A 23492-nucleotide genomic window follows, 5' to 3' on the forward strand; every position below is an offset into this window, starting at 1 on the left:
CTCGATTTCTGAGCAATTCCATGTAAGGATTTCTACTCCAGGCCGACTATGTTGATATCTTTGTGTGTCCCATTCACACACACGCTGTGCTTCTGGGTATTTCTGAACCAAAAGCATGCAGGGCTTTGAGCCGTTCTGCTACTTGTCTGAATTGTTTTGATCTACGGTTTGACCCCTGCTTAAGAACTGACCAGAGTTAGGCAAGCATTTTGGGTTGTGCACCTCACAAGCTGCCACCCATGCTCTTGTATGTAAAATTTTAATTTTCGCACTTTGTTTTTTTTTTTTTTTTTGCATTGTGGTTCCCTTAATCTCAATCAAAACCCACTCTGCCTGAAAGCATCTATTTACTTTCCCTTTCTGAAGAACCAGGACTGGTGGCAGCAACAGGATACATGTTTAAAAAGTAGCTGTAGCCTCCCCAAAATGTTGGCCATGTAAATGAACTTTGACCGGTTTGGGAGAAACAAAAGTGCCTGGTTAGTGGCTTTATTTGCATCTGAATTCCTGCACCCTGGAAAACTGGAACAACTCCATGACGTATCAGAAGACCTAGGGAGCTAATAGGTCCTTTCAGCTCATGTAGTAGGGTGCTGTGAGGGGCAGGAGATGACTTTATTGCTGTAGAGTAGCCATGGGTGTGCTGCAGAGAGGCAGCTGCAGGATCCAGAAGCCCCATCGTAGTGCACGTGAACGGTGTGGCACTAGGATGACCTTTGAGATTATCCGCTGGGATCATAAATATGAGCATCCAGCAGCAGGACCCTCTCTGTGAGCACTGAACTTTACCTTTTGGGAATGTCGAATAGAGAATCCTTGTTCTCCATGGAGGAGAGTACTCTATAGAGTACCTGTGGTAGGAGATATGCCTGATAAAGCAACCCATGGTTGAAGAGACTCTGCTGTGTTGCCAGCGGGATGGAAATCCTGCGGAGTTTGGGAAGCAGACACAGAGGCTGTATGGGCTCCTCTGGGGAAGGAGCAGAGTCGTCCCATGCTCCTGCCCTCCCTTTGGTCTGGCAGAAAGGTCAACGGTGGCAGGTCTTTCCCTGATGTAGTTTCATTCTCCCAGAGTACTCACTCAGCTGGGCAGTGCTTGTAAGAGCCTGAAGCCAAAAGTTTGGGTGTAAATTCTGGCAGCTAGAGTGTTCAAATGGCCTCTTCGTTTGGCCAAACACCTGCCTGATGCAGACATCAGCTCTTAGAGATGCCACTGCTGTCAGCATGAAGTTTCCTAGGGCATATCTGCAGGTCAATGCTTTGAGTGCCCTCCGTTTTCCACTGATAGAGGGCAAAGCACAATTTTTCAGTCTCAAATGACTTTTCTTTTATGTTGCAGGGTTGGGATAAGTGGAGAACAAGCGTTCAGGGACTATGAGAGGATTAGCAGGTTTGGGGCTCTGGCTCTTGCACGGAGCAGGACAAGCCCCAGCCTTGGTGGGCACTGGACAGCAAAGGCGTCAGCCCCCTGCCGTAGGCGAGTGCCAGCAGCCTGCTAATAGATCACCTGGCAGGGCTCGTTGCTGAACACTGATCACTTGGCAGGCTATTACCCTGAAAAATGAGCTCTGCCGAGCTTGCCTTGTGTTGTTACAAACTAATGATTTGCATTGATTAGCACGTGGCTCATGAGTGTCTAATTTATCAATCAGGGAGCGCCAGGGGAGCATGTGTAAACCATGCTTTCAAAAATGATGTCATCTGTCAGTTTGGCTCATGGATGTGAAAGATGCATACACCCGACATGCTCTCCCTTGCTGAGGACCTGGTCATCTCCTTCTCTTTCCCTCTGCTTCCAGCTCTCTCGCTGTTTCACTTTGGGGTGAGCCCTGCAGTCCAGGTACACACCGGCTGGCCACACTTCAAGCCGTAATTATTATTTTCATGGTACTGGGAGCAATAGTCATAAACCCACTGCATTAGGTGTTGTTCAAGCCCAGAAAGAAAGGTTGGTCTTCTATTTATGTCTAATTCAGATCATAAATCCACTGCAGCCAGGATTATCTCTTGCTATGAATGTTGGTGGGGAACCACAGCGGTACGGCACAGTAGTCATATGCTGTGCACTATGAAAAAAAAGGGGCACCTCTGTCAGCTAGGAGTTTGTCTCCTGGCTTGAAGGACCCTCTGGCCCAAAGCAGAAGGTTCATTCCAGTGTATCCCAGAACACTGCATGCTCGATCCGTTGTGAGACTGACCCACCACGGAACTGGAGCACCTAGTAGCCATGTCGAGACAGGGTGACCCACGTCTCTCCAGAAAAGGAAGACAGATGGCCATCAACATCTTCTCCCATGTTTCTCCTGAACCTCCTGAAGTAAGAGGAATCCTCCTCCGCCCTGCTGCGCTCGCCCTGCAAGAGAGATCTCGTATCCAGCAGTCAGGCACATCTCTGTTTGACCTAATTTTGCAGCCTGGCTGGATTACACGAGGGGTCAGTGGGTGACTCCTCTGCAGGGATTAGACCCCGTGCCCCTGCCCCGTGCAGGCACCCGTGCTCCCTGCCAGAGCCCGGCTAAGGGTGTGCGGGGGGAGGATTACGATGCAATGCCTGCAGATGATAGGGATTAGCCGGCGGTATTCTAGGGAAGCTGTTTTCTTGAAAACCCTGTGTTTGCTGCTTGGAAAAAAGGCCCTGGGAACTTTGTGGATGGAGAAGTGCGGAAGAACCACTCTCCTTGGCTGTTACAATGCTGTAGCAAACAAGTCTTGCTCGCTAACCACAAGATTTAGATCTCCTGGACAAAAGAAATGTAAACCAGGAAACTGAAGGGATTGCAAGACCAGCCCGCTTTGCTGTCCCTCCTGTTGTGTGGAGCAGATGTGTGCACTCAGGTGTACATATGTGTTTTATAGAGCGAGCATGCTGTGCCTGTAGGTGCCTTCCGCAGGGGTATTTTTGTGTGTACAGCTTTGGGTCTGTGGATTTAAGTGGATGAGTGATCACACAGACACTGATGAGCTTGGGACAGAGTTTTAGAGGTGAGCCTTACCTGGGTAAAAACTGGGGGGCACTTGCAGGTTTAGAGTGGAGGTCTGCCTTGGAAGCAAAAGGCTGGGGTTGATTCTCCTCTCCAGGTCTGCTAGCATCAGCTCTGGTGACAGTGGCTGCCGTCATAACTCATTGGGGTCTGGATAGCATTGAAAGCATGAGTGTTTAGAAGACCGAACACCTGGTTTTCCAGCATCCTGCTCTCCATATGGCTGAAGCTGCTCTGAGATCTGTATTTGGATGGGCTGGCATCATCCATGCAAGCAGCACATTAAAACATCTGTACAAGAGAAGAGAGGGCTGCTGACTATTAGGCACGAGAAAGAGATACCTCACCCCTTGCTTTTTCAATTAGTGTTTCTAAAGGCCTTTTGTACCAGTAGATAGACAGGGCTATTGAAATGCCATGTTTTATTAGAAATTGATCTCCTGTTAATAGGCTTCAGGCAGATTAGATGGATTATTCAACTGGAAGACACACGCCAAAACGGAGGGAAGTAGGAGGAGCATGGAGTGTCACCAGCCCCTTCCCCTTCTTTGCCCAGATCAACAGAGCTACCTCATGTAACTGAAATCAATGGAAAAACAAAAATAGGTGATCATCATAACAGCCTGACATTACATCATACGCTGTCTGCTGTGTCTTTGCCCCTCACCATGCCAGGAACAGCAGCCAGCAGTCCCAGCGTCCGCTGGGGAACATTTGGTTCATAAAACAGGGAGGAACTGATATTGGAAAAGCAATGAAGTATTAGAGGCCCCTGTGCAGTCGTAAGGCTGTGGCTGGGCACTGCTCAGAGCAGCCTGGATTGATGTGCTGGACTCCGGGGCTGCTTGGATCTCCTAGAAATGAAGTTTGCAGATCCGTAATCCAATAGTGAGAAATAATGATGGTGATTTCAGTGAGAAGCCCTGGGAGAAGGAGTGGCAATGCCTCAGGATATGGGGACGACAGAGATTGTCCTGCCAGGTCTGGCTTTCCCTGCCCCAAAATATTTCTCCTCCTTTCAGAGGCAGTGCCACAGCCATGTTTGTTCCCTTGCACCCAGGAGGAGGCAGCAGGGATGGATTCTGAAACCTGCTTTTGAAATCCACCCTTGCAGTCTTCCTGGCAGCCACCTAATCACCTCCCCTGGGAACTGGGGCAATTTCATGGCCAAAATAAGCCACCAGCGTGACTTGAGCGGGAGCTGCTGGAGTGCCAGCTGGAAGCATTGGGGCCAGCAATGACGAATTCCTTTTAACTTCATCAGCCCGGGGGCTGCTGACGCTGCACAAAAGCAGGGTGTCGGAGAGGGACGGGCTGGCTGAGCGAGCCATGGTTCACCAGTTCGTCTTCCACTTAGTTACTCATTTAATTATTTGTAATGACTGTCATCCAACCAGCGTCTGCTCCTGCTGTCTGCCTGGCTGGCCATCATGATACTCCTCCTGACCACACTCTCAGGAGTCCTGGATGGGTTTCAAATGCTTTATACAAAGGAGTTAATGGAGAGGGTCTTGTTTTGACTCTGGTGGGCCAGGAATGATGCTCTGGGCAGGAGGTGATGGTTTTAGAAGAGTAGGAAACAGCTGAGCTCAGTTGGCACATTGGAAATCCATTATTTTGCTGCCAGTGACCAGTCCAAGCTGCAGGGAGAATAAAATAGAGGTGAGGTGGTAACAGGAGTCTTTGTTCAGAAATATGCCTCTGAATTGAGTCTGAAGTCAATTTTGAAGACAACCAGTTGTCCGTTCTTAATTTGCTGTGATTCATACAGCAGAGCAGTCTTATAGTGTATGAACTGGATTTTTCTTGGATAAAACAAAACTGGATGTTGTTAATGTGCTCCAAACACTGATTCAGGCTGTGGAATCAGGCTTTGGTGGAGCTGAACTAAAGCTCCTGAAGCACATCTAGTATGCAGGTGGGATTTTAGTAGAAACAGTGTCCCTTTACAGATAACTCCTTTTACGCTAATGTAGACATACAGTTTGGGAGAAGGTTTCCCAGCTCTGCTGCTGGCATGCTTGGTCACTTCACCTCTTTCCTACCTAGCCTCCCCATCTGCACAACGAGGCTTTCCAAAAGAGACCGTCCCCAACCAGCTTAGCGGAGCGATAACGTGCTAACAGAGGGACATGGTCCTCTCAGACCACGGGACAGGATCGATGCTCCAGTCTGGAAGGCAGGTGTTTCTGTTGCTCTGGTGAGCTTAAAGATACTTGCTTTTTGCCACAATCCTGGTTTATCTTCCAGCAATGGGACTAAGGTCTTGCTTTGCTAGCACCAAATCCTTTGTCCTCCAAGCCCATTGCTTTTTCTTTGACCCTTTTGAATCCATGCCCATGATTTGGTGGGGTTTATTGTGTCCCTCTCTTCGATAACCATACGATCCCAACCTCTAAAACCCATCTCCCTCTTAGAAGTGTGATTGAGGCATCTGCCACCAGCTTGCCTGGGAGACTGTGCTCAAGCATCACCCTCCTGTGGACCCCACAGCAGCTGGGGAGACGCAGATAACACTGAAAAGCACCAGTCGAGTGATGGAAGGTATCTTTTACCTTCTTTCATCTACCAGACCTGTGGGCTGCTTGCCAGGATGCCTGTAGGGCTAGCCATGACCAGGGTGGGAGCTCAGGGAAGGCCAGAGCCTGTGTCTTTAAAGATTAATAGTGTTGTTTGCTCATTAAGGAGATCGTTTTGAAGTCAGCGCTAGCCAGAACATTCAAGTGCAAGCATCTGTTTGCTACTGGGAGAGGATATTTATTGTCTGATACTTCAATGGATGTAAATAAACAGCCAGACCTAGATAATGTTCAGACAAACAAACAAACAGCTGCCAGAATAAGTCCCCTGGTAGTTGACCTTCGGGAAGCATCACGCTGATGTTTTAATAGCAGCCAGCTTTGCAGAACGAAGCACAGCCTTCCGGGAAGCAGGATTAGTGCGCGGCCAGACCACGTTTCTCCCCGGGAGCCCTGCACATGTGTGTTGGGTTAAAGGAGGGCAGGGGAGCTCGGGGTGCTGAGTAGAGCATCTTGTGGTCCAAGGAGCGTGTGCCTGTCCAGGACAGACGTGTAGGCAGCGGGAGCAGGTATTGCTGTGGTGGAGGTGACAAGTATGTTTGTGGAGGAGCGTGCAAATGTCTGGTAGTGGGGTTTGTAGTGGAGTGAGCATTTCGGGACTTGTGGATGGTCCTGGAGCCCTCTCCGTCTCTTCTTGCTCCCCTTCCTCTTGCCTTGCAGAGGTGCTCATGGTTTACAGGCAGTTTCAAGGAGAAATCCCCACTGGATTGTCAGTCAGGCCCTAATCCCACAGCCTAATAAGAACATCTTGAATATAAGAATACCCGTACTTCAGTCAGAAGAAAACTCTATCTATCCCAGCACCCCAGCTCCACGTGGAGCTTGTAGCTGATGCCAGCAAAGAAGAGCAGGAACTGAGGAAACTGCTGGTGCGTGCTTCAAATTCCTTGCAATTGGCAACTTAGGGAGCCTTCCCAGCAGAGATTGTATTGGTGTCCGTGACTTTAGTGATGATCACTTGCAGGCTTTGATGAGAATCTTCTCATTTCCCCTTCACAGACTCTTCTTTTGATTTTTTTTGCTAACCCAAATGCCCTGGTTCTTGTGGGTGTCTGGGAGCCAGGAATAAATCTCAAAGAGAAATTGCTGTTGTGGTGTTTGATGCTCAGGACTGAGAGGAATGTGCAGGGAAGGTGGAGATCCTCTGGGCTCCGTGCCTGGGGTTGAAGATAACAAAGCTAGAGTTTAAGACAGGTAAAGGGATGGCTTGAGTTAAGGGCCAGACTTCTGGCTGCAAGCTACAATAACCATGTCTTTGCTGGAGCAGGGCTTACATGGTCTGTGCAGTGTGGGTGAATGTCTGCCAGACTTTCTGGTCTTCTCCTCAATTTTCTTTTTACTTAGCTACTACCTTTAACGAGAGAGAGAGGTTTCTGCACGTATAGTTGCTGGGCTGGGTGTGCATCCGTGCACGTGTGTGTGTTTGCACATGTACGATGGAATGAGCCCTGTTCCCTCCTCCCTCCCTGCCTCCCTCCCCTGCTGCAAAATAATGATTTTGCAGGCAATTAGGCTAGCAATAGCTGTTAAATCACTTCCGAGTATCTCTGTTTTCCTGGTGTGAAACCTCTGCAATCTTTTACCTGCACCAACTGCATAGGGGAGATCCCTGGGGGCTGTGCCTCCTGTCTGCATGGTTTGTTAACTCCAGCCGGCTATTTCTCCAGCCTGCCTCTTCCATCTCTGAGCTCTTTCTCCTCTAATGGGGCCTGGCAAAGGCTGAGGACAGTGGCTGAGCCCTGGGGTGATAATTGGCTGCTTACATATCTAGTGGCCTGCAGATCTGACCCTGCCTGTGCTGAAAAATCAAGGTCAAAGCAGCAAAGGCATCAGGTTTGTTTAGCGCGGTGATCAGCAGAGAGACCGAGGATCTTCTGCAGCCCTCCGATGAGGACGAGCAGCCACAGGGGACTGGGGGGAAAGGCAGAGCTGGAAGAGCAGACAAAGCTCAGCGACCACTCCCTGAGAGTGAGAACGTGGGGCAGGAAGGTCTCTGTGGGAAATAGGAAAGGCTCCTGCTCTGGGGGCATTCGAGCTGCCTCAGGCAGAGCCCCCACAGGGAGAGTCCTGGGCTTCTCAACCCGCAGCCCTTTCTGTGTCCCCTTCCTTTTTCCTGACTGTCCTAAGGGGAACGACTCATCCCGAGCCTGTTGGCCTCTTTGCCCTTGACCCCATGGGTGAATCACAGCAGTGCCTGCTTTCAAGAAGAGAGACTCTGAGGAGCCGAATTCCCCTGTTGGGGACCACGGACACGAGCAAGCCCTTTCCCCCTAGGCAGTCAGAGCCAGCGGGAGGCACGGATGCTCGGGGTTGGGATTCAGGCGCTGACCTCTTTGTGTGTTGACGTTGCAACGTGTGTTGCTGTCATGGCCAGATCCGTCAAGACGACAAACGAACTGCAAATCCGCCGGTGTCATTTGACCAGCCCAACAGCCAGTGCCTACACGTGCACCCACTTCTGCAGAGGTTGATGGATAGCACGTAGGATCTGACCATCCCTGAGCACCCTCCACACCCTTTGCTGTCACAGGGAGCCCCTCAGCTCCCCTGTCTTTCCTGGGGGAATAAGATTCCTTTCTTGTCATGCAGCAGGTGGGGAGATGGAGGAAGGACAAAGATAAGAATCTGTATATCATTGCTGCCCTTTGCTCATACGGGCTTTCCAGACCCTTTGTGATTCCCTCTCTTCCTTTCTCTTTGCCTTTCTAATATAGAAGATGATTCAGGCTCAGTTTCTTGGCTGAAAGGTTGATACAGAAGGAACAAGCTCATGGACTGTGCCAGGGAACAGTGGAGATGGGTCTTGGTACCATAAGTTCTCCACAGCTTGTTATTTTGGGTGGGAAGGGTGCTTTTGCTCAGCTATCAAACTGCACAAGTGCAAACCAGGGACTGGGAGCCTTTAGTCTGGCTTTGGTCAGGAAGGTATGGAGATCATGACGTGGAGCACAAAGCAGATCTACTACAACTTTGTTTCTTCTAGGGAAGGGTACTGTGATGTTTGTGTTGCTGCAGGATAGATTTTTCTGAAAGTGAAAGGCAACACACTGAAAACATAGCAAGGGGGATGAGGAGTGTGGATGCGTCTCTGAAACACATGGCCATGGGGTTTGCTGAAGCACAGAGCCTCACAAGATCCAGAAGGACCCGACACTCCTGTGGATAGCTAGATTATCCTGAATTGTGATTATAGCATTGAAAGGGCTTACAAAACTTCTCCAGCTGCTTTTGAGCCCAATCTCTAGAAATTGGTTTTAGACAGGTAAAGAAAACTCTGGTGTTTTGTGCATTTTCTTCTGTATCGCTGGGTCACTGTCAGGGATAGACTGGGACTGTGCGTCTGGTTCCTTCTCATAATTTCAGTTATTGATGTTCCTAAGTGACACACCATGATGAGATGTGTCTGGAATCATAAGGTGCCATATTTGTTCAGGACTGATTTCAATATCTGATATATGTAATCAACAAGAGAAATAGTCTGTGTTGTATTGTACACTCCGCAATAATATATTGCCCCATGGAATATTAGCAATAAGAACAATAATATTGTCTGACTAGCATTTGACTGAGTCAGTCTTGCAGACTCTTGTGTGGTTTTTGTTATCTTTTGCTCATCATCACCACAAATTCTCCCCTTTGTACCATCATTTTCAGCTCGGTAGATTTGTCCAGGCAGTGACAGTAACACAGTGATAGTGCCAGAAAAAAGCGAGCAGGCTCTGGACTATTCTTCTATAGTGCTCTTGTGTTGATGGGACCAGCAGAAGCAGTTAAACCTGCTTCATCTGCTAAGTGAGGAGGCAGGGGAAAAGTTCACTTTGTGATGACAGTGGTTGTTGTTCAAAAGACCTGGACCACAATACATTTCTCCAGTGATTAATCTGTAGTCTCCATGGAAAAAGGAAAAATACTCATGTTGTCTCCCTGCTTTTGTTTTTGCTCTGCAGATCCGTGTGGACGGCACCACCAAGAACACACTGGAGTATGAGATTGTGCAGGTGGTGGATACTGGCCCCATATTACGGGATATGGCCTTCTCGGTGGATCATGAACACCTCTACATCATGTCTGAAAAGCAGGTAAGAAACTGTCAGTCCATGGTACTTTGGAAGGTTTTAACTTGATCATGCTAAATCAGAATTGCACGTGAAGTTCTGATGGTGAACACCGTTACTACAAAGATGTGCTCCATTGTTGATAACATGATTTTTCATGCTTAGAAGCCATTTCATTTATACACTGATACAATTTTTGAGGGACCAGGGGCAGAGAACTAAGGGGGCAGAAACCACCCCCAGCATTGCTTTATGCAGTACACGTCCTGCTGGCTACCTGACAAGGAGTTGCTACTGCATCTGCTGCATACCACATTGCTCTCCACCCCCATTCAAACTGTGGCTACATCTGCCACAGATACGGATAAGCGTAACGCTGAATCATTTGGCTCCAACTGGAGTATTTGGAGAAGCTGGAGCCTCTCTGAGACACAGCGATCGAGAGTGTAGGATGCTGCCTGCCAGAGTGCAGGCGAAGTTCAGCGTGACGTTCCTGTTGTGTTATTGGTAGTATTATTGAAAATACTAACAGCCAGATCCCAGGGAAGGACCAATCTGGGTGTTTGACATGGAAATCTGGCTGATTTCAGCAGAGTGCTTGGCCTTGGGAAGTTTGCTGTTCGGGGTGGGAGGAGGAAGAAGTAGTTTTGCATGAAGAAATCTGTTGTATATAATTAGTCTTGTGGCCATGCAGGATTCCTTGAGTTATTGTAACTGGTTGATTCATGCATGGGTGTACTCCGACCTGCAGTCGTCAACAGTCAGCAGTCTCGAGGATGGAGATGGGCCACCATGTCCCCTCCTCTCATCAGCCCTCATGGCAGTTTCGCCAGCCACAGATTCCTGCCTTAAAAATGCAACAGTGAATAATCGTTTCCTCTTCACCTCCCATGATTTTATAGACCCTCCTCATATCCTCTTCAGGTGGCTGTTTTCCAGGCTGTGGCTAACACTGTAATTATTAGCCTTTACCTAAGCTAAGAGGAGTTTTCTCCTTGCCCATAAGGCAGGGATACATGCAGTTTTTGGAGGGAGGTGTTCAGCAGGGTTGCTGTGGTCCAGGAGCTCACATGTGGCAGGCTGGCTATCCTTCTTCCCATACAAAATAGGGAGGTTATCGTTTCCAGTCCATGACTGTCATTCCTTCTGCTTGAACCAATTTATTTTAAAAGTTTTGTGCCTTTGCGATGTCTCCGACCCTCTCCCTAGGCTATGGATATTTATATCTAAATTCAAAGAGTGGGGAGGGGAGCAACTCTGTACATGTCTTTATTAAAGGTGATGATAACTCAGGAGAAAGGACGTGATGACAGAGCTGGGATTGCTTTCTTATCTGCTCAGTGCTGGGCGAGGGTGGGATGTCACCTCCAGTGCTGAAGTGAAAACAGTCCCAGTCACCTGTTGGGATGGAGTGGGAAGCTGGAGGCAGGTGATGCTTGCGAGGTCCCGCGAGACTTTGGTCAAGACACTGTTCCTTTTTCTCATCCTTTTACTCTGTGGGTCCTTTCTTTTTTCTTTGAGTAGAATGGGGCTCCTTGCATGGTCAAAGCCTGTGAGCATGACGATACGCCAATATCCACTGATTTCAGATTTGCTCAGAGTGTCTTTTTTGTGCAGGCCCATTTGGCAACAGGTCGCCTCAGATACCACCACCAGCTTTGTACAGCCCTTCAGATTTACAGAGACAAGATGTGCGGCTCCCTTGGGCTGGTTGGTCTTGTAATATCCAGGAGCTGTCTTGATTCTCTCTAGGAAAGGGCAATGGGATAGCACTGTTCATTCACTCACTTCTTTAAAAAATGAAATCTGGAATGAAAGGAGCAATTTGTTTTTCCGCCAGAAGCTTCCAAGAATATATTCTTGTTGGTATGTTGACTACCTGCACTTCCCTAAACGTTACAACATAAGCAGATTGATTTTGTGGTTGGCTATTCTGAAGCACAAGCTTAGGCAGGTTTTTTTAGTTTTTTTTAGGACCACAAATTGTTGATGGAGCTCTGTGGAGAACTCAGGAGCCCTGAGTCCCCTGTGATTTATTCAATCATCTTTTCCCACCCATCTTTGAAGCCAAGGGTGTCTGTATGAGAGAGGTTAGTGAAAAGGGCATGGACTGTTATTATTTAAAATCTGATCTGATTCTGTGAAACACTCAATGCTACAGAAGCCTTTGCCCGTCTCTCATTTTATCTGCGACGTAGCGAGAATGTGAATGACAGCGCTGCCGTCACAGCAACACAGTCGCTATCTCTGTGTCCATGATATAACACGCTTCAAGTGCTCGCGTGAATTAACATTTGTAGGGCTTCGGTGGCTGAGAGTGGGTGCAGGGGTTTGCCTTTGCTGGGGGCAGGACTGTGAACAGCGTAGAGGAGTGCAGGCTGGCCCTGGGGAGCATATATCCCATCCACTATACAAGCCATGTCGTACAGTTCTTATCATAAACGGATGAAGATCTGACTTATCAGAGGTTTTTTCACTGCCCACAGAAATGCCCTGGTATTGTGAGGACTGTGGAGATGAGGGACAGGAGGGTGATGGCTTGACCCGACCTTTTCAAAGGCAGGCAGGCACCAGGGCTGGTGGTGTCCCTGGGGAAGGAGGAGGTTTCTCTGCCCTCCGTCTGCTGGCCTCAACCCTGGCAGTGCCCTGGAGATAAGAGCGATCCTGTTGCATGTGTAGACGCTCCATTAAAAGCAGTTTTGCCAGGCTTGGCTCCGTCACTCACCAGTCTTCAACAGGAATGGAAGCCCCAATGATAAAGTCAAATATTCCAGCTTGTCCTAGTCCTGTCGTGGCTCTGGCAGTCCTGGCAAGTATTACCTTGCCATGCCCCAAACTGTTCTTCAATGAGGCATTTAGACTCAGCTCAGCAAGGCACCCTTTAGCTTGAAACACCTTCAAAGAGCTGTCACTATAAATCTGGCAACAAGAAGACGCTTTCTTGTACTGCCAAAAAAAACACATCCCCTGGCCTTGATAAAGTCAACATCTGCATGGGAGCACTTTCCTCAGTGAACTGGGGGGTCCTTGGGTTGCAGATGGGGGTTTTCATCTGGAGCTGAACTCCCTGGGCTTCAAGGGGAATGGAGAACCCAGCTCAGCCCTGCGGTCTGTGGCTGAAAGAGGTCCTCCCTTGCAGCTCCTCTGAACGCCGAGAGGTGACGAGCAGCACTCGTCGGGGCTATCAGACGTGCTGTGCTCTCAGGAGCAGGATGCGATGGCTTTTCACCCTCAGAGGGGCTCCATTTATAGGGAGATGGATTGAACGAGGAAGACAGGAAGATTTGTCACCGAAACCCAGAGTATACAAAGGTCCCATCGTTTCACGGAGGCGCGGGCGTATGCGTGTTTCAAGTGCAAACGTGTGTTCCAAGTCCCTGTTGACAGAGCGGGGAAGGGTTGGTGCATGCATGGGATCTGCCACGATTTGTCAAGAGATCTGTCATTTAGCCCCAGCCTTCACAAAGGCTCCAAGGGAGTTACAAGGCAGACAGTGTTTCCCACTGAACGGGGGTCTCGCGTGGTGGAAGCAGGGAGAAGGCTGCTCCGGGGTGTCATTTCCTCACTTATCTGTCTAAATGGCACTTGGGCCTTTATTGAGATGTTCCTTGGGGGTCATGGGGATATCGGTACCTTGGAGGCTTGGGCTGTTTCTTTTTCCTTCTTTGTTTCTGGTGCGCAGACATGGGAGGGTCTTCTGCCTCACACGCTGATCTAAGGGAATGAGGAGCAGATGGGAAACGCTGCTAGAGGAGCAGGGGAAGGAGGTCTGCAGTGTCTCTGCACCTCCTCTGCTCCTCATCACGCACATACATGCCTCCTCAGGTCCCTCTTCCTCCTCTAACCCTCTCTCTGAATCTCTTTCTCCTCCCAAAAGAGAAGCCTGAGCCGACAAGCTCCCTGGAGCTCTCTGCAGGGTTTAAGACGCTTCTTTCACCCCTTCCTCACTATTCCTGCTTCTCTCTCTGATCCCATCCCTCTTTGTGGCCCTGTCCTCCAATTTATGGACTTGCCCTTGCTTTTCCGTCACTCCTCCACTTCTGGCAACCCTGTTCCTTTGCTCTCTCCTCTTCCAGCTGCCACCAGCCTGCTGGCTGCCCATGCCTCCTTGCCTCTTTGATGCTTAACTGTTGACACGCACATGCAGCCCAGCTCTACGTATCAGGAGGTGCAGGATGCTCATTTTCCTGTTGTGGCTTTGGACTAGTATTTAGAAGATCACCTCCATCACCCCTAAATAACTCTGTGTCAGCACGTTGGACTCCCGGGTCTCTCCCAGTGCTAGATGTGTTTTGTAAAGCTGATGCAGCACCTGGAAGCAACTCCAAGACACGAGAATCTCAGCTCTTCCCTTTGATATAGAGGGATCAAAGGAAAAAGCTAGAGAAAACGAACTTAAAGGCTCAAAAACCAGAAGGCAAACAGCAAGAGGCCCCAACTTTGTATTATTAAAATCCCAAGGCTTTGAGCTGCCTCCTACTTTTGGTTTACTAATGGCTAGGGAAGACTCTGTTCTGCAAACAGTTTATGAGTAACCCTATGTTTGACTCAAGGAGGGAGATTTGCTGTCCCTCTCCATGCAGGCAGTTTTGTTTCATGCAGGTGAGTCAGCTTCACGCTCCAGTGGAAATTTGTGCTTCTTCCCTGTAAACTAGCAGAAAGTCATCCATGATCTGGGAATAAATCACATCTGTGAAGTGCTATCATTCCCTAAAACCATTACGGTATGTCAAAGGGTCATGTGTAGCAGAAGCAGATAGGTATTTGGGGGGATCTTTTAAACTTTGCCAATGAAATATCAAATAAATATGTACTTCAACTAAAGCATGGCAGAAACCACATTTGGTAAAAATTAAGTAACAGTATTGCAAATCATGTTGACAGCGTCTTTTTGGCCTTTCTGTGTCTGTTTCTCATTAAAATGGGGAAGGCTTATACCTATTTGTCTCCTGAGATTTATTCTTCTTCCCTTTGCCGCTGAGTCACTATCTGCAAGAGAATTATTGTGTGCAAATTAGCTGCAATAGAAGAGGTGGTGACTGGCTAGTTTACTTCTGATTTCATGACCACTGATTAAAATCTTGTTTGCTGCTTATGTTATCATATCCATTAGTTAAAGCAATCATTAATAACTTTACTTAATTATAGCTTAATTTCTTCAAATGTTGTCTTTGCACAAGATTTCAATTAGCATTAACTTCTAGATTTGGAGTAGCTGTTTCCAGGGGATTGTCAGTTTGAGGCTGTCCCCAGAAACACTGGCTCAAGATCACAAGTTTTAAAAATAACTCAAGAGTTTTTCTTTTTAATTTGCATTTGTTTGTTTGTAAGCCATCAGGTTGTGTGCAGACCATGTTTTTCATCATCGGTCCAGAACCAGAAAAGACAGAAATGGTCTTGTTTTAAAATGGAAAGCTGAGATTGTCTAATAGGTGTGACTTTTTGACCTGGGGATTTAAAAGCAGCAGAGACGCCCATAAACTGTAAATTTTGGCACTGCTGTTGGAGATTTCTATCGTTCGACTCTGCTGTCTTGTAGGCTTTTGGGAGTATTGACGGTCAACCTGCAAAAGGGGCTACTGTGCATAGTGTGAAAGATGACCACTCTGCGCACATCCGCTCTTTAGAGATGGTCAGGTCTTCTGCAGGACACCACTGTTCAACTTCTGAAAGCCAGGAAGGAAAGGTGTTGACAGTATAGTCTCTTCCCTGGAGTAGTTGGCTGCTCCTAAACCAGACTGACATCCTAGGTAAGATCAGGGTCATTGGACCTTCTAGGAGGCCCAACTCAAGAGTTGAAATGCACGCTCTCTTTACAAAGAAGTGTCATGTTAGGGTCTCTCTAAATCCTCAAAAGAAGATGCCTCCAAAGTGCCCATTTCATTGCCCAGCTGTCCTGCTCTTGGGCAGTTCTGCACAAAACAGGGTAGAACAGTTCCTGGAGTTCAGTCGATCTCTAGCAAGCAATGAGCGTGATCCCAGTTGGCAGCAAAGGCAACTTTTGTCCTCTTTGACCGTTCTTTCCCACCCTTAAAATACCACTCATCACCCTCAGCAATATCAGAGGCTGAACTCCACTCTCCCTTGCATTTGCTTCCACCTAATTAAGGGCCTGTTAAATAAGGTCAGATGCGTTCTGAGAAATGACTGCATGGATGGAAAAGCCTGCATGGATGCTCAGCTAAGGATGGAAAAGACATTGTATGAGTGAGTGCCTGTGTTTCTCAGCCAAGAATGATAAAAGCGATTTGGCCCACTGGCAACACTGCAGCACATTGTGCTGCTGACTCTTTTGAAATAATTCTTTATCAGCAAAAGGCATATTATTGCAAAAAGTCATAGTTTAGCTTGATTTTAACTCATTTGCTGCTAGCACATGGGTATCCTAGGAGTAAGCAGTGGTGGAATAATTAAGGGAGTAGGGAGTCCCTTAACCTCCTGCTGGGTTGGTTGTGTGTTCCAGCAGTGATGTAAATAACTCAGAAAGCTGGGGTGAGCAGGTGAGGAACCGATTCAAGGTCTTGGAGGTGTCCCAAATGAGCCATTTATGGCAAGGGAAGAAATTCTGCCGGGGGCTGTCTCCCTCCCATGAGATGCATGGGCATCTGGAATTTCATCTCCCACTGTCCCTCAGCCTTGGGCTTTACACACTTGAATTAAGCTCTTTTTATGCTTTGGAAATGCTTTTATAAGCCAGTTTGATGCTGTATTCAGATGCCCCACTTTGCCCTAAAACAAGTACTATGCTAAGTGCACTGGAAAGGAGAAAAGGTTTGCAGTTGAGAGACAGTCCAGGATTTGGGAGACCTACGCTCATGCCCTGCCTTGCTCACAGAGTCCTTGTACAGCTGTGGGCAAACCACTGTAACTCCATGTGTCCTGAAGGTACAGAAGATATTTCCAAGATCAGGACCTCTTTTGGAGCTCTCTGCAATTCCCACCACTGGCTATTGAAAACGCAGGTCTCCTCCTGACACCTGAGGCTGATGTGCATGCCCTGATGAGAGCTGGAAAGCTTTGCTGGATCCCAGGTTCAGAGGGGACTTTTGCTATGTTACCATCAGGTATCTAGTCCGAGTTCTGCTGTGTGTGCTGGAGAGGGAAATGCTTCTTGAGAGAATAATCGTTCTCCTATTTGTAGCCATCCTGTAGATGACACTAAGTTAATAGCTTTCTTGATCCCATCTAGAGGAATGTTGACAAGCCCAAGCTGCGTGGAGGGGACTAGCTGGGAGCAGTTTGACAGTCTTTCACTGGAAGGAAGGATTTAATACAAAATGCAGGTCGGTATCCCTTTGCTTCATGCTTGGCCTTGCTTATCCGTGCCAAAATGCTGTCTCTTCCAGCCTTGCCCCATCCCAAAGAAATTACTTGTCTGCAAGCACATTGCATTAATCACTGGGATCCAGCTGGGGGGGAGTGTATCAGTGCAACTGCTCAAGTACTTTGAATACATGTATCTTAGCCGTGGACGGCGTCTAAACACTGCTTGCTGGCAAGACATGAATTCATATAACTGCCCCCTGGGTCGGAGCACTGCTAGTGAAATTTTGCAGCTGATGAGCAGAGGGGCTGAGTGAGATGTCCTTAGTCATGCCATATGCCTGTGACAGAGTAATGCATCAGAGCTGAGTCTCCCAATCACCCCTGGGCCAGCGTTTGGGGTGCACTTCTGTCCATACAGCTATGTTAGCACAATTTAGTGCCTGATACAGTCTTCCTCATTAAAAGACCTATGTTCAGTCATAGTGGTGGCATATTTGTGCCTGAACTCTACCTTTACGCCCTCTTCTACGTGTCCAATGTTTGAGGGTAGAACTTCGGCTTTCACACTGCCCTCAGTGGATCTGCATTTGGCGTGAGCTTCAGCAATGCCTAATGTCAGCATTCATCTCTCAGCTTGCCAAGAGTCATCCCCATGCCAGGATGCTTCCTCCACAGGCTGCTCAAAGAAGCAGCGCAGGAGCTGGAGGATGCACGGAGGCTTTTGAAGGTGCTGCATTCCGGTAGAGGATGGTTTAGTTCGTCTTTGGGACTCCTTGCCTTAAGGTATCCATGTGGTGGACACAATTGTAGAGGGTTGCCTGGAGTCATGACATAAGGAATGAGATGGGTCATTCAGTCTAACCAAGGTCTCCCTCCTCCTGTCTCCTGTGTTTTTAAGTGGGAACATTGGTCTTTCTAATTCGTGGGGCTCTGCTTTCACAAAGTAATAGCTACCCCCTGCCTTGCACAGAGGACAAAAAAATGAGTAGGGCTGGAGGAAAGAGTGAGCAATGCCCATAAATGCAAAAAGCATTTGTCGAGTCGTTCCCCGGGTAAGAAGCGGCAGGGACTATCGATCCTCGGGAGCGGGTGACGGGTGGGAAGCCGTGCAGACGTGTCCCCTGGGGCTCAGCGCTGCCCGGCACGCAGCGTGTGGGTCATCTGGCACTATTGATTGCGGTGCTGTTCCTCTGCGGTGCGGCCGCTCTGAGTCAAGCACAGATCGCTCAGCGGAGCTACCGTGCTGTTTGGGGGAAAGGAGGTGGATCCGTGGAGTTAAATGCGTTGCTCCTCTTGTTTTAAACAACAAAAATCTAGTCCCATGTCTCTGAGTCCTGCCAGACTGGTAGGTTGTGGTTTCAGCTGGGAATAGGTCAGAGTATTAAGGGCAGCTCAAGGAATTTAGCTGGAAATCTGAAAATCTCCATCCTGCCCTCCCCCAGCCCCTGACCCTGTAATAGACCCAGAAGAAGGGGAGAAGAAAGAGGAAACCTAAGAAGCTGGTGATTACATGTGAAGCCTGGCAGATCTGTAATCCTGGCCTCCATTAAACATCTGTCTCCTCCAATCTCACTGACAGCCAGGTCTCCTCCTCTCCCCTGCCTCGCACAGATCTTACATTTGCAGGTCACTTGAAAGCACCAGTTGTTAATCATCCCCCTGCTTTGGTATTCCACTCCAGCCCGGCCCGGGCACCAGTGCTCCCAGGGAGGGAGGATTTGGGCAAGACAGAGGCCCTGGCTCAGAGGTATAGGCACTTCCATACCTCTTGGGCTTAAGCTTTTAAATCTAACACATGCCTGAGTGCTTTCCCGGATCGGTGCCCGGTGGCTGTCAGAGACCGTTCTCTTAATTATTGCATTTTAAATATGCTTTAAAAGTTGTTTCCATTGCAAGCTCATGTATCTTATTACTTTCTTTGAAGCAAGTATTTGCTCTCTTGGGGCTTTTCCTTACACCATAAGTGCACAGAGTTATCATTTTCTAATGCCTTTTCTATTTTTCATGTGATACCTCTGAACTCCTAGGCATGCTTCTTGTTAGTGGGGATTAATGGGCATTTCGTTGTCAGACTTGGGGAGAATTTTTTAAGTGCTCCAGAATTTGCTGTGTCCTCTGCATTCATGGCTTTGAGTCTTTCTTGTTTTAGGCCCCTGCTAAATGTCTTTCATCACTTTATATTACTTGATATAGTCATTATCATCATAGATGTGTGTAGTAGGAACAGGAAAATGAAATCCATTCCAGAACCTGCCCTTGAAAGGCAAACTGGCTTTTATGTTCTTTTCTATTAAAAAAGAACTTTAAAGTCGTCCTGTGACGTTAATTTTTTTTCCATTTTTTTCAGGGTTTGTTTGGGGTTTTTTTTCAGTTTTTGTGATATTCTAGTTTGTGATTGGAGACAAGTGTACTCAACTACCCTGATAATTAATTTCTTCTTTTATTTCCTGACTGGATGAGGAAGTAATGGGAATCCTTGAGTTTGTCTTGCTTTGGTTTTTTTTCCTTTAGAAAGATATTTTGAACCAGCAAACTCAGCACTTGGTCAATACTCTGTTGTGTAGGGTATATCTGTATTTTTGTTTGTAGTGTAGGCTTGGCCTACACCACACTGTAGGTTTGGACCCATGGAAGTCTTTGTGATGTATTTATGAACTTGTAAAGCCCTTTGGATTTCTTGAGGATGAAAGACAGTGTTTGTACAAGATCCCTGCTTCCGTGACGTCATTTGGGAAGCTTCCTCTGGAAGGAATCTTCCAAGCACTTTTGAAGTTTACGTGTCAGTAGTTTCTGCCCCAAAGAGCAAAGGCAACCCATGTGTTTCTTCCAAGCATCACATCAGGAATGTGTTTTGATGGAGTATCAACTCCAGGATGATTCACATAATTAATGTTGGATTCACAGAGCACTGGCGTAAAGGAGACAGGCAGATGTTTGCACTGACCTAGCCTCCATCAGGACAAAGTATCCTTTTTTCCTAGCAGCTATACTGATAAATACAATAAACCAGGGAACAGTCTCTGCCACTGAGACCAAATGCTGCAGTGTGGCCTGGGCCTGTAGATCTCGTCTCTCTTACTCTCCCAAAAGAGGGAAATTCCATCCAGACTGTGTAGGGAATAAACCCCAGCCGTTCCTGGACACTGTTTGAGAGACTGCAATTCGGACAGCCTAACCCATGCCAGAGATCAGGAAGAACTTGACAGTGTGGACTGTCAGGGCTCTGAGGCACCTCTCTAGCTGCAGGAGGAGGCACGGAAATCTGTTTTTCCTCCTCATCACTGGTCATCCTGAAGCCTTTAACCCTGGGAAGGGAAGCCTGTGTAGTGTTATCTTTCATAGAGAGTTTTCAGGGCCAGCAGTTAGAGGGATCCTCTTTTGGCTTCCTCGTGATATAAACTCATCTGCCAGCCGTCGGATGGAGAAGAGGTACGTAACTCCCTGATTGCTATTTCTGCATTCCCTATAACTGTTTCTGAAAACAGTGTTGACATTTAGGCAAGGCTCTTCAGGCAGCTGCTACTGCAAACACTGAGCACTTTGAGCCTCCCCGTGTGCTCTGTCTGGGCTGAAGTGTTTCATGCTCTGCTACAGCCGGCTCCGAGCGAAATGCTAGTAAGGGACAGGATGTCTTTCACCCACAGGATGCAGCGTCGAAACGAGCCAAGAGAGATTTGAAAACCCTTTCGTCTCCAAAACAGATGGGGAGATGTTTTTCTTTTCCTTCTGAAGGGAGCTGTGTGCTCTTTTTTTTCAAGAACAGCCCTCCCAGGCTCTCCTTGGCTTGCAACCCTCTTACAACCACCGCATCTCTTACTAGGCAAAGAAGGGAGAAGAAGCAGGTAGCAGAGCTCCTGGCACACTTTTGAGCAACTGGTGGGTCGTAGCCTATCAGTCCTTACCCCTGAGCACCTTTTCTTTCTTCGTGGCCTCAGATGACACCGTTGACACCAAAGGGCATTTGGCAGCTGGGTCAGACCCAGAAACTAGTGCAAAGGAAGGCTCTTCTTGCTCTCCGTCAGCTGCTTGATGTGGAAACGAAACCCTTCTCCTTCCACACTAAGACACCAAGAAAGGCTTGTGGTTTCACACGTCTGTGCTATAATGGCCTCCGAAGTGGCCTTTTCTTTGCTGCTTCACTTCTTTTTTTTCTTTTTTTTTCCTCTCTCTCTCCAAGAGCATTATCTATCCCCGAGACTTTCACCTCAGGCCATTAACTGGCAGGTTGGTCATTACAAACCACTTGGCAGTGACTGATTGTGGGGGTCTCTTTTCCAATGGAAAATGTGGAACTGATTGTCTGGGTGACCCCATTTGACCTCGGGAATTCCACTTTTAACCTGGCTTTAGACATAATAAACTCCAGTAATTAGCAGAGAAATTCAGCAGTGACATGTCTAATTGATTGGAAATGCCAGTCCCCAATGAGACGCGAAGCTGCGCGGAGGGGAGCCCCCTGACAGGAGGCAGGGCGGGCTGCGAGGGGGTCGTCGGGATGCTCTCGGGAGGCAGGAAAATGCAGGGAAGGAATGTGAAGCATGTTGTAGATTTGCTTTTCTTTCCAGCTGAGAATGCTGCAGGTTTGCTTTTCTTTCCAGCTAATGGACTTGGTGAACATGCTATCCATCACTAATTACTTATCCCTATACTCAGCACTTTCCCAAGGTTGAGCTCACACCTTTGGGAAAATCCACCTAATCTCTGCACAGTCCATCTTAACCGTGTGCTTGCAAAGAGAAAAACACCTTCTGTGATCCTCATCCGAAAAATTCAGCAGTTTGTGCCCCACCAAGGAGGCAAGTATGGGCCCTGTTTGGGAGAACATAGTCTTTTTCAGATTGTGGGTAGATGATACCTTATCTCCTGTGTCAATACGGATTTGTGATATCCCTTCCCACGTCTTGCATTTGTGCTTCTAGACTGATGACAGTTGAAAAAAGAAAACATTTAAAATTAATTTCTTGGTTTGGTTTGTGCTTAAAGGTGGCTAATTTACTGCCCTGGTTCACGGCAGAACCTCAGGAGTGCTTGTTTGCACACCTTGGAGGACGGTACTCTGTGACATGGGACCAGGAATGGCCTGGGAATGGAGGAGGGATTACTTTCATCTGCTCTTGCTGCTGTGATTTTGTTTTTTAATCATGGCTTTCCTTGCTCCTGCAAGCAGTGAACTGGTAGCCACTTTAGGTTATACCTATACCAGTACTAGGGAGCATGACCAGGCACTAGAGGTGGATTGTCTCGTCCATTAAATTGGTGTGATGGCACTTGGCACATCCTCGCCGTGGGGCTGGCGAGCTGCCTCCCAGACACTCTTGGACACGGTTCAGGGATGACCATGGCCAGTGACCGTTTCTGAGAGGCAGCTTGGTGGCAGCTGCTCCATTTGCAGGCTAAGAGAGTTTAACGATGTGTACATCTGCTATTCCATACTCACTGGCCTTAGGACCAGAGAGTAACGCAGGACACATTAAATTTACCAGCATAGATACAACTTTACAAAGTAGTACAAACACAGCGTTATGTGATTTGTGTAGGTAGGTTCAAAGCCTCCGTACTACTACACAGGACAGGAGCTATTGCAAGCTGTCAGCTTGAGCATTTAGTGTTTTTTAGCTTGTACTCCTAATTAAACGTACGAAATACTGATTAAGAGCTGATGTCTATCTTATGAACAGGTGCAGCAGAGGAGAGGTGTGGGTACATGTTTGGAGAAAGCCCACACAGCCCACCGGAGCAGACTTGCTGTGTGCAGTGGGGTCGCTGAGCTGGCAGCATCCTCCGGTTAAGGCTGCCTGTGGCTGTACGGTTGTCCCTGGAGGTGTCTGTCTGTCCTTTGGGGATAGCTGCTTGTTAGCCACCTCAAGCACGTGCCTGACCACAAGGACCTCGTGTTGGCGTGATGCAAGGCACGTCCGTGCAGTAAGAGGTCCAGGAGGGGCTGGGGAGGTCAGCTGCGACGTTCTCACCACCCGTCAGTGGAGGAGGCTGTCCTTCGCTCACCTCCATGTGCTGATCTCCTGGGCTGTGCCGAAATCACCAGGTGAACAGGGCCAGCACAGCCGCAAACACTGACCACCACCAGCAGCACCTTGTAATGATTAGCACGGTTCCTGCCGTGGGTTTGCCCCCCGTGCCAGGCAGCCCTCCTCTGGGCAGCGCCGAGGCAAAGCTCGGGGGAATACCATGGGCAGGACCGCTCCCTGGGGCAGTAGGGACACATCAACCCCATCTTCAGAAAAAAAGGGAAGAAAAGAAAATGTAGGGATGTAGACACTCTGCTATTTGCCAGCACGGCTTTAGAAGGGTCCTTGGCGTGTTTTGTTTGATAAGGTGGGCACAGCGTTGGAGGATAACACCCTGTTCCAGCTATCACACCGTGAAGGCTCTCCGTTTGCTGATGCAGTGGAAATCAACGTGTCAGTGGGGGGGGCCCTGGGTTTCACAACCCACTGGTGTCTCCTGCTGCTCTTTAGGTGCCAGAAGTTCACCCACCTCTGTGCATCCAAGCTCCTTCAGAAGTGGTTTGCTTGAGGTGCGCCACCTCCTCACAGCAAAGGGAACCTCCGAAAACCAAGCCAGGGCTTCAGGGACAATTTTATATCCTGGAT

General features: G+C 48.2%; 1 protein-coding gene across 1 annotated transcript in view; it reads left to right on the top strand.

The window, feature by feature from the left end:
* Positions 1-23492, top strand: part of PLXNA4 (plexin A4) — a 445628-nt gene that overhangs the window by 213327 nt on the left and 208809 nt on the right. The window contains exon 4 of the mRNA XM_075024595.1: positions 9508-9639. Coding sequence (XP_074880696.1) covers positions 9508-9639 — 132 coding nt within the window. The remainder of the gene's footprint in view (positions 1-9507; positions 9640-23492) is intronic.

Source organism: Buteo buteo, chromosome 4 (genome assembly GCF_964188355.1).
Source record: "Buteo buteo chromosome 4, bButBut1.hap1.1, whole genome shotgun sequence".
Classification (NCBI taxonomy): Eukaryota; Metazoa; Chordata; class Aves; order Accipitriformes; family Accipitridae; genus Buteo; species Buteo buteo.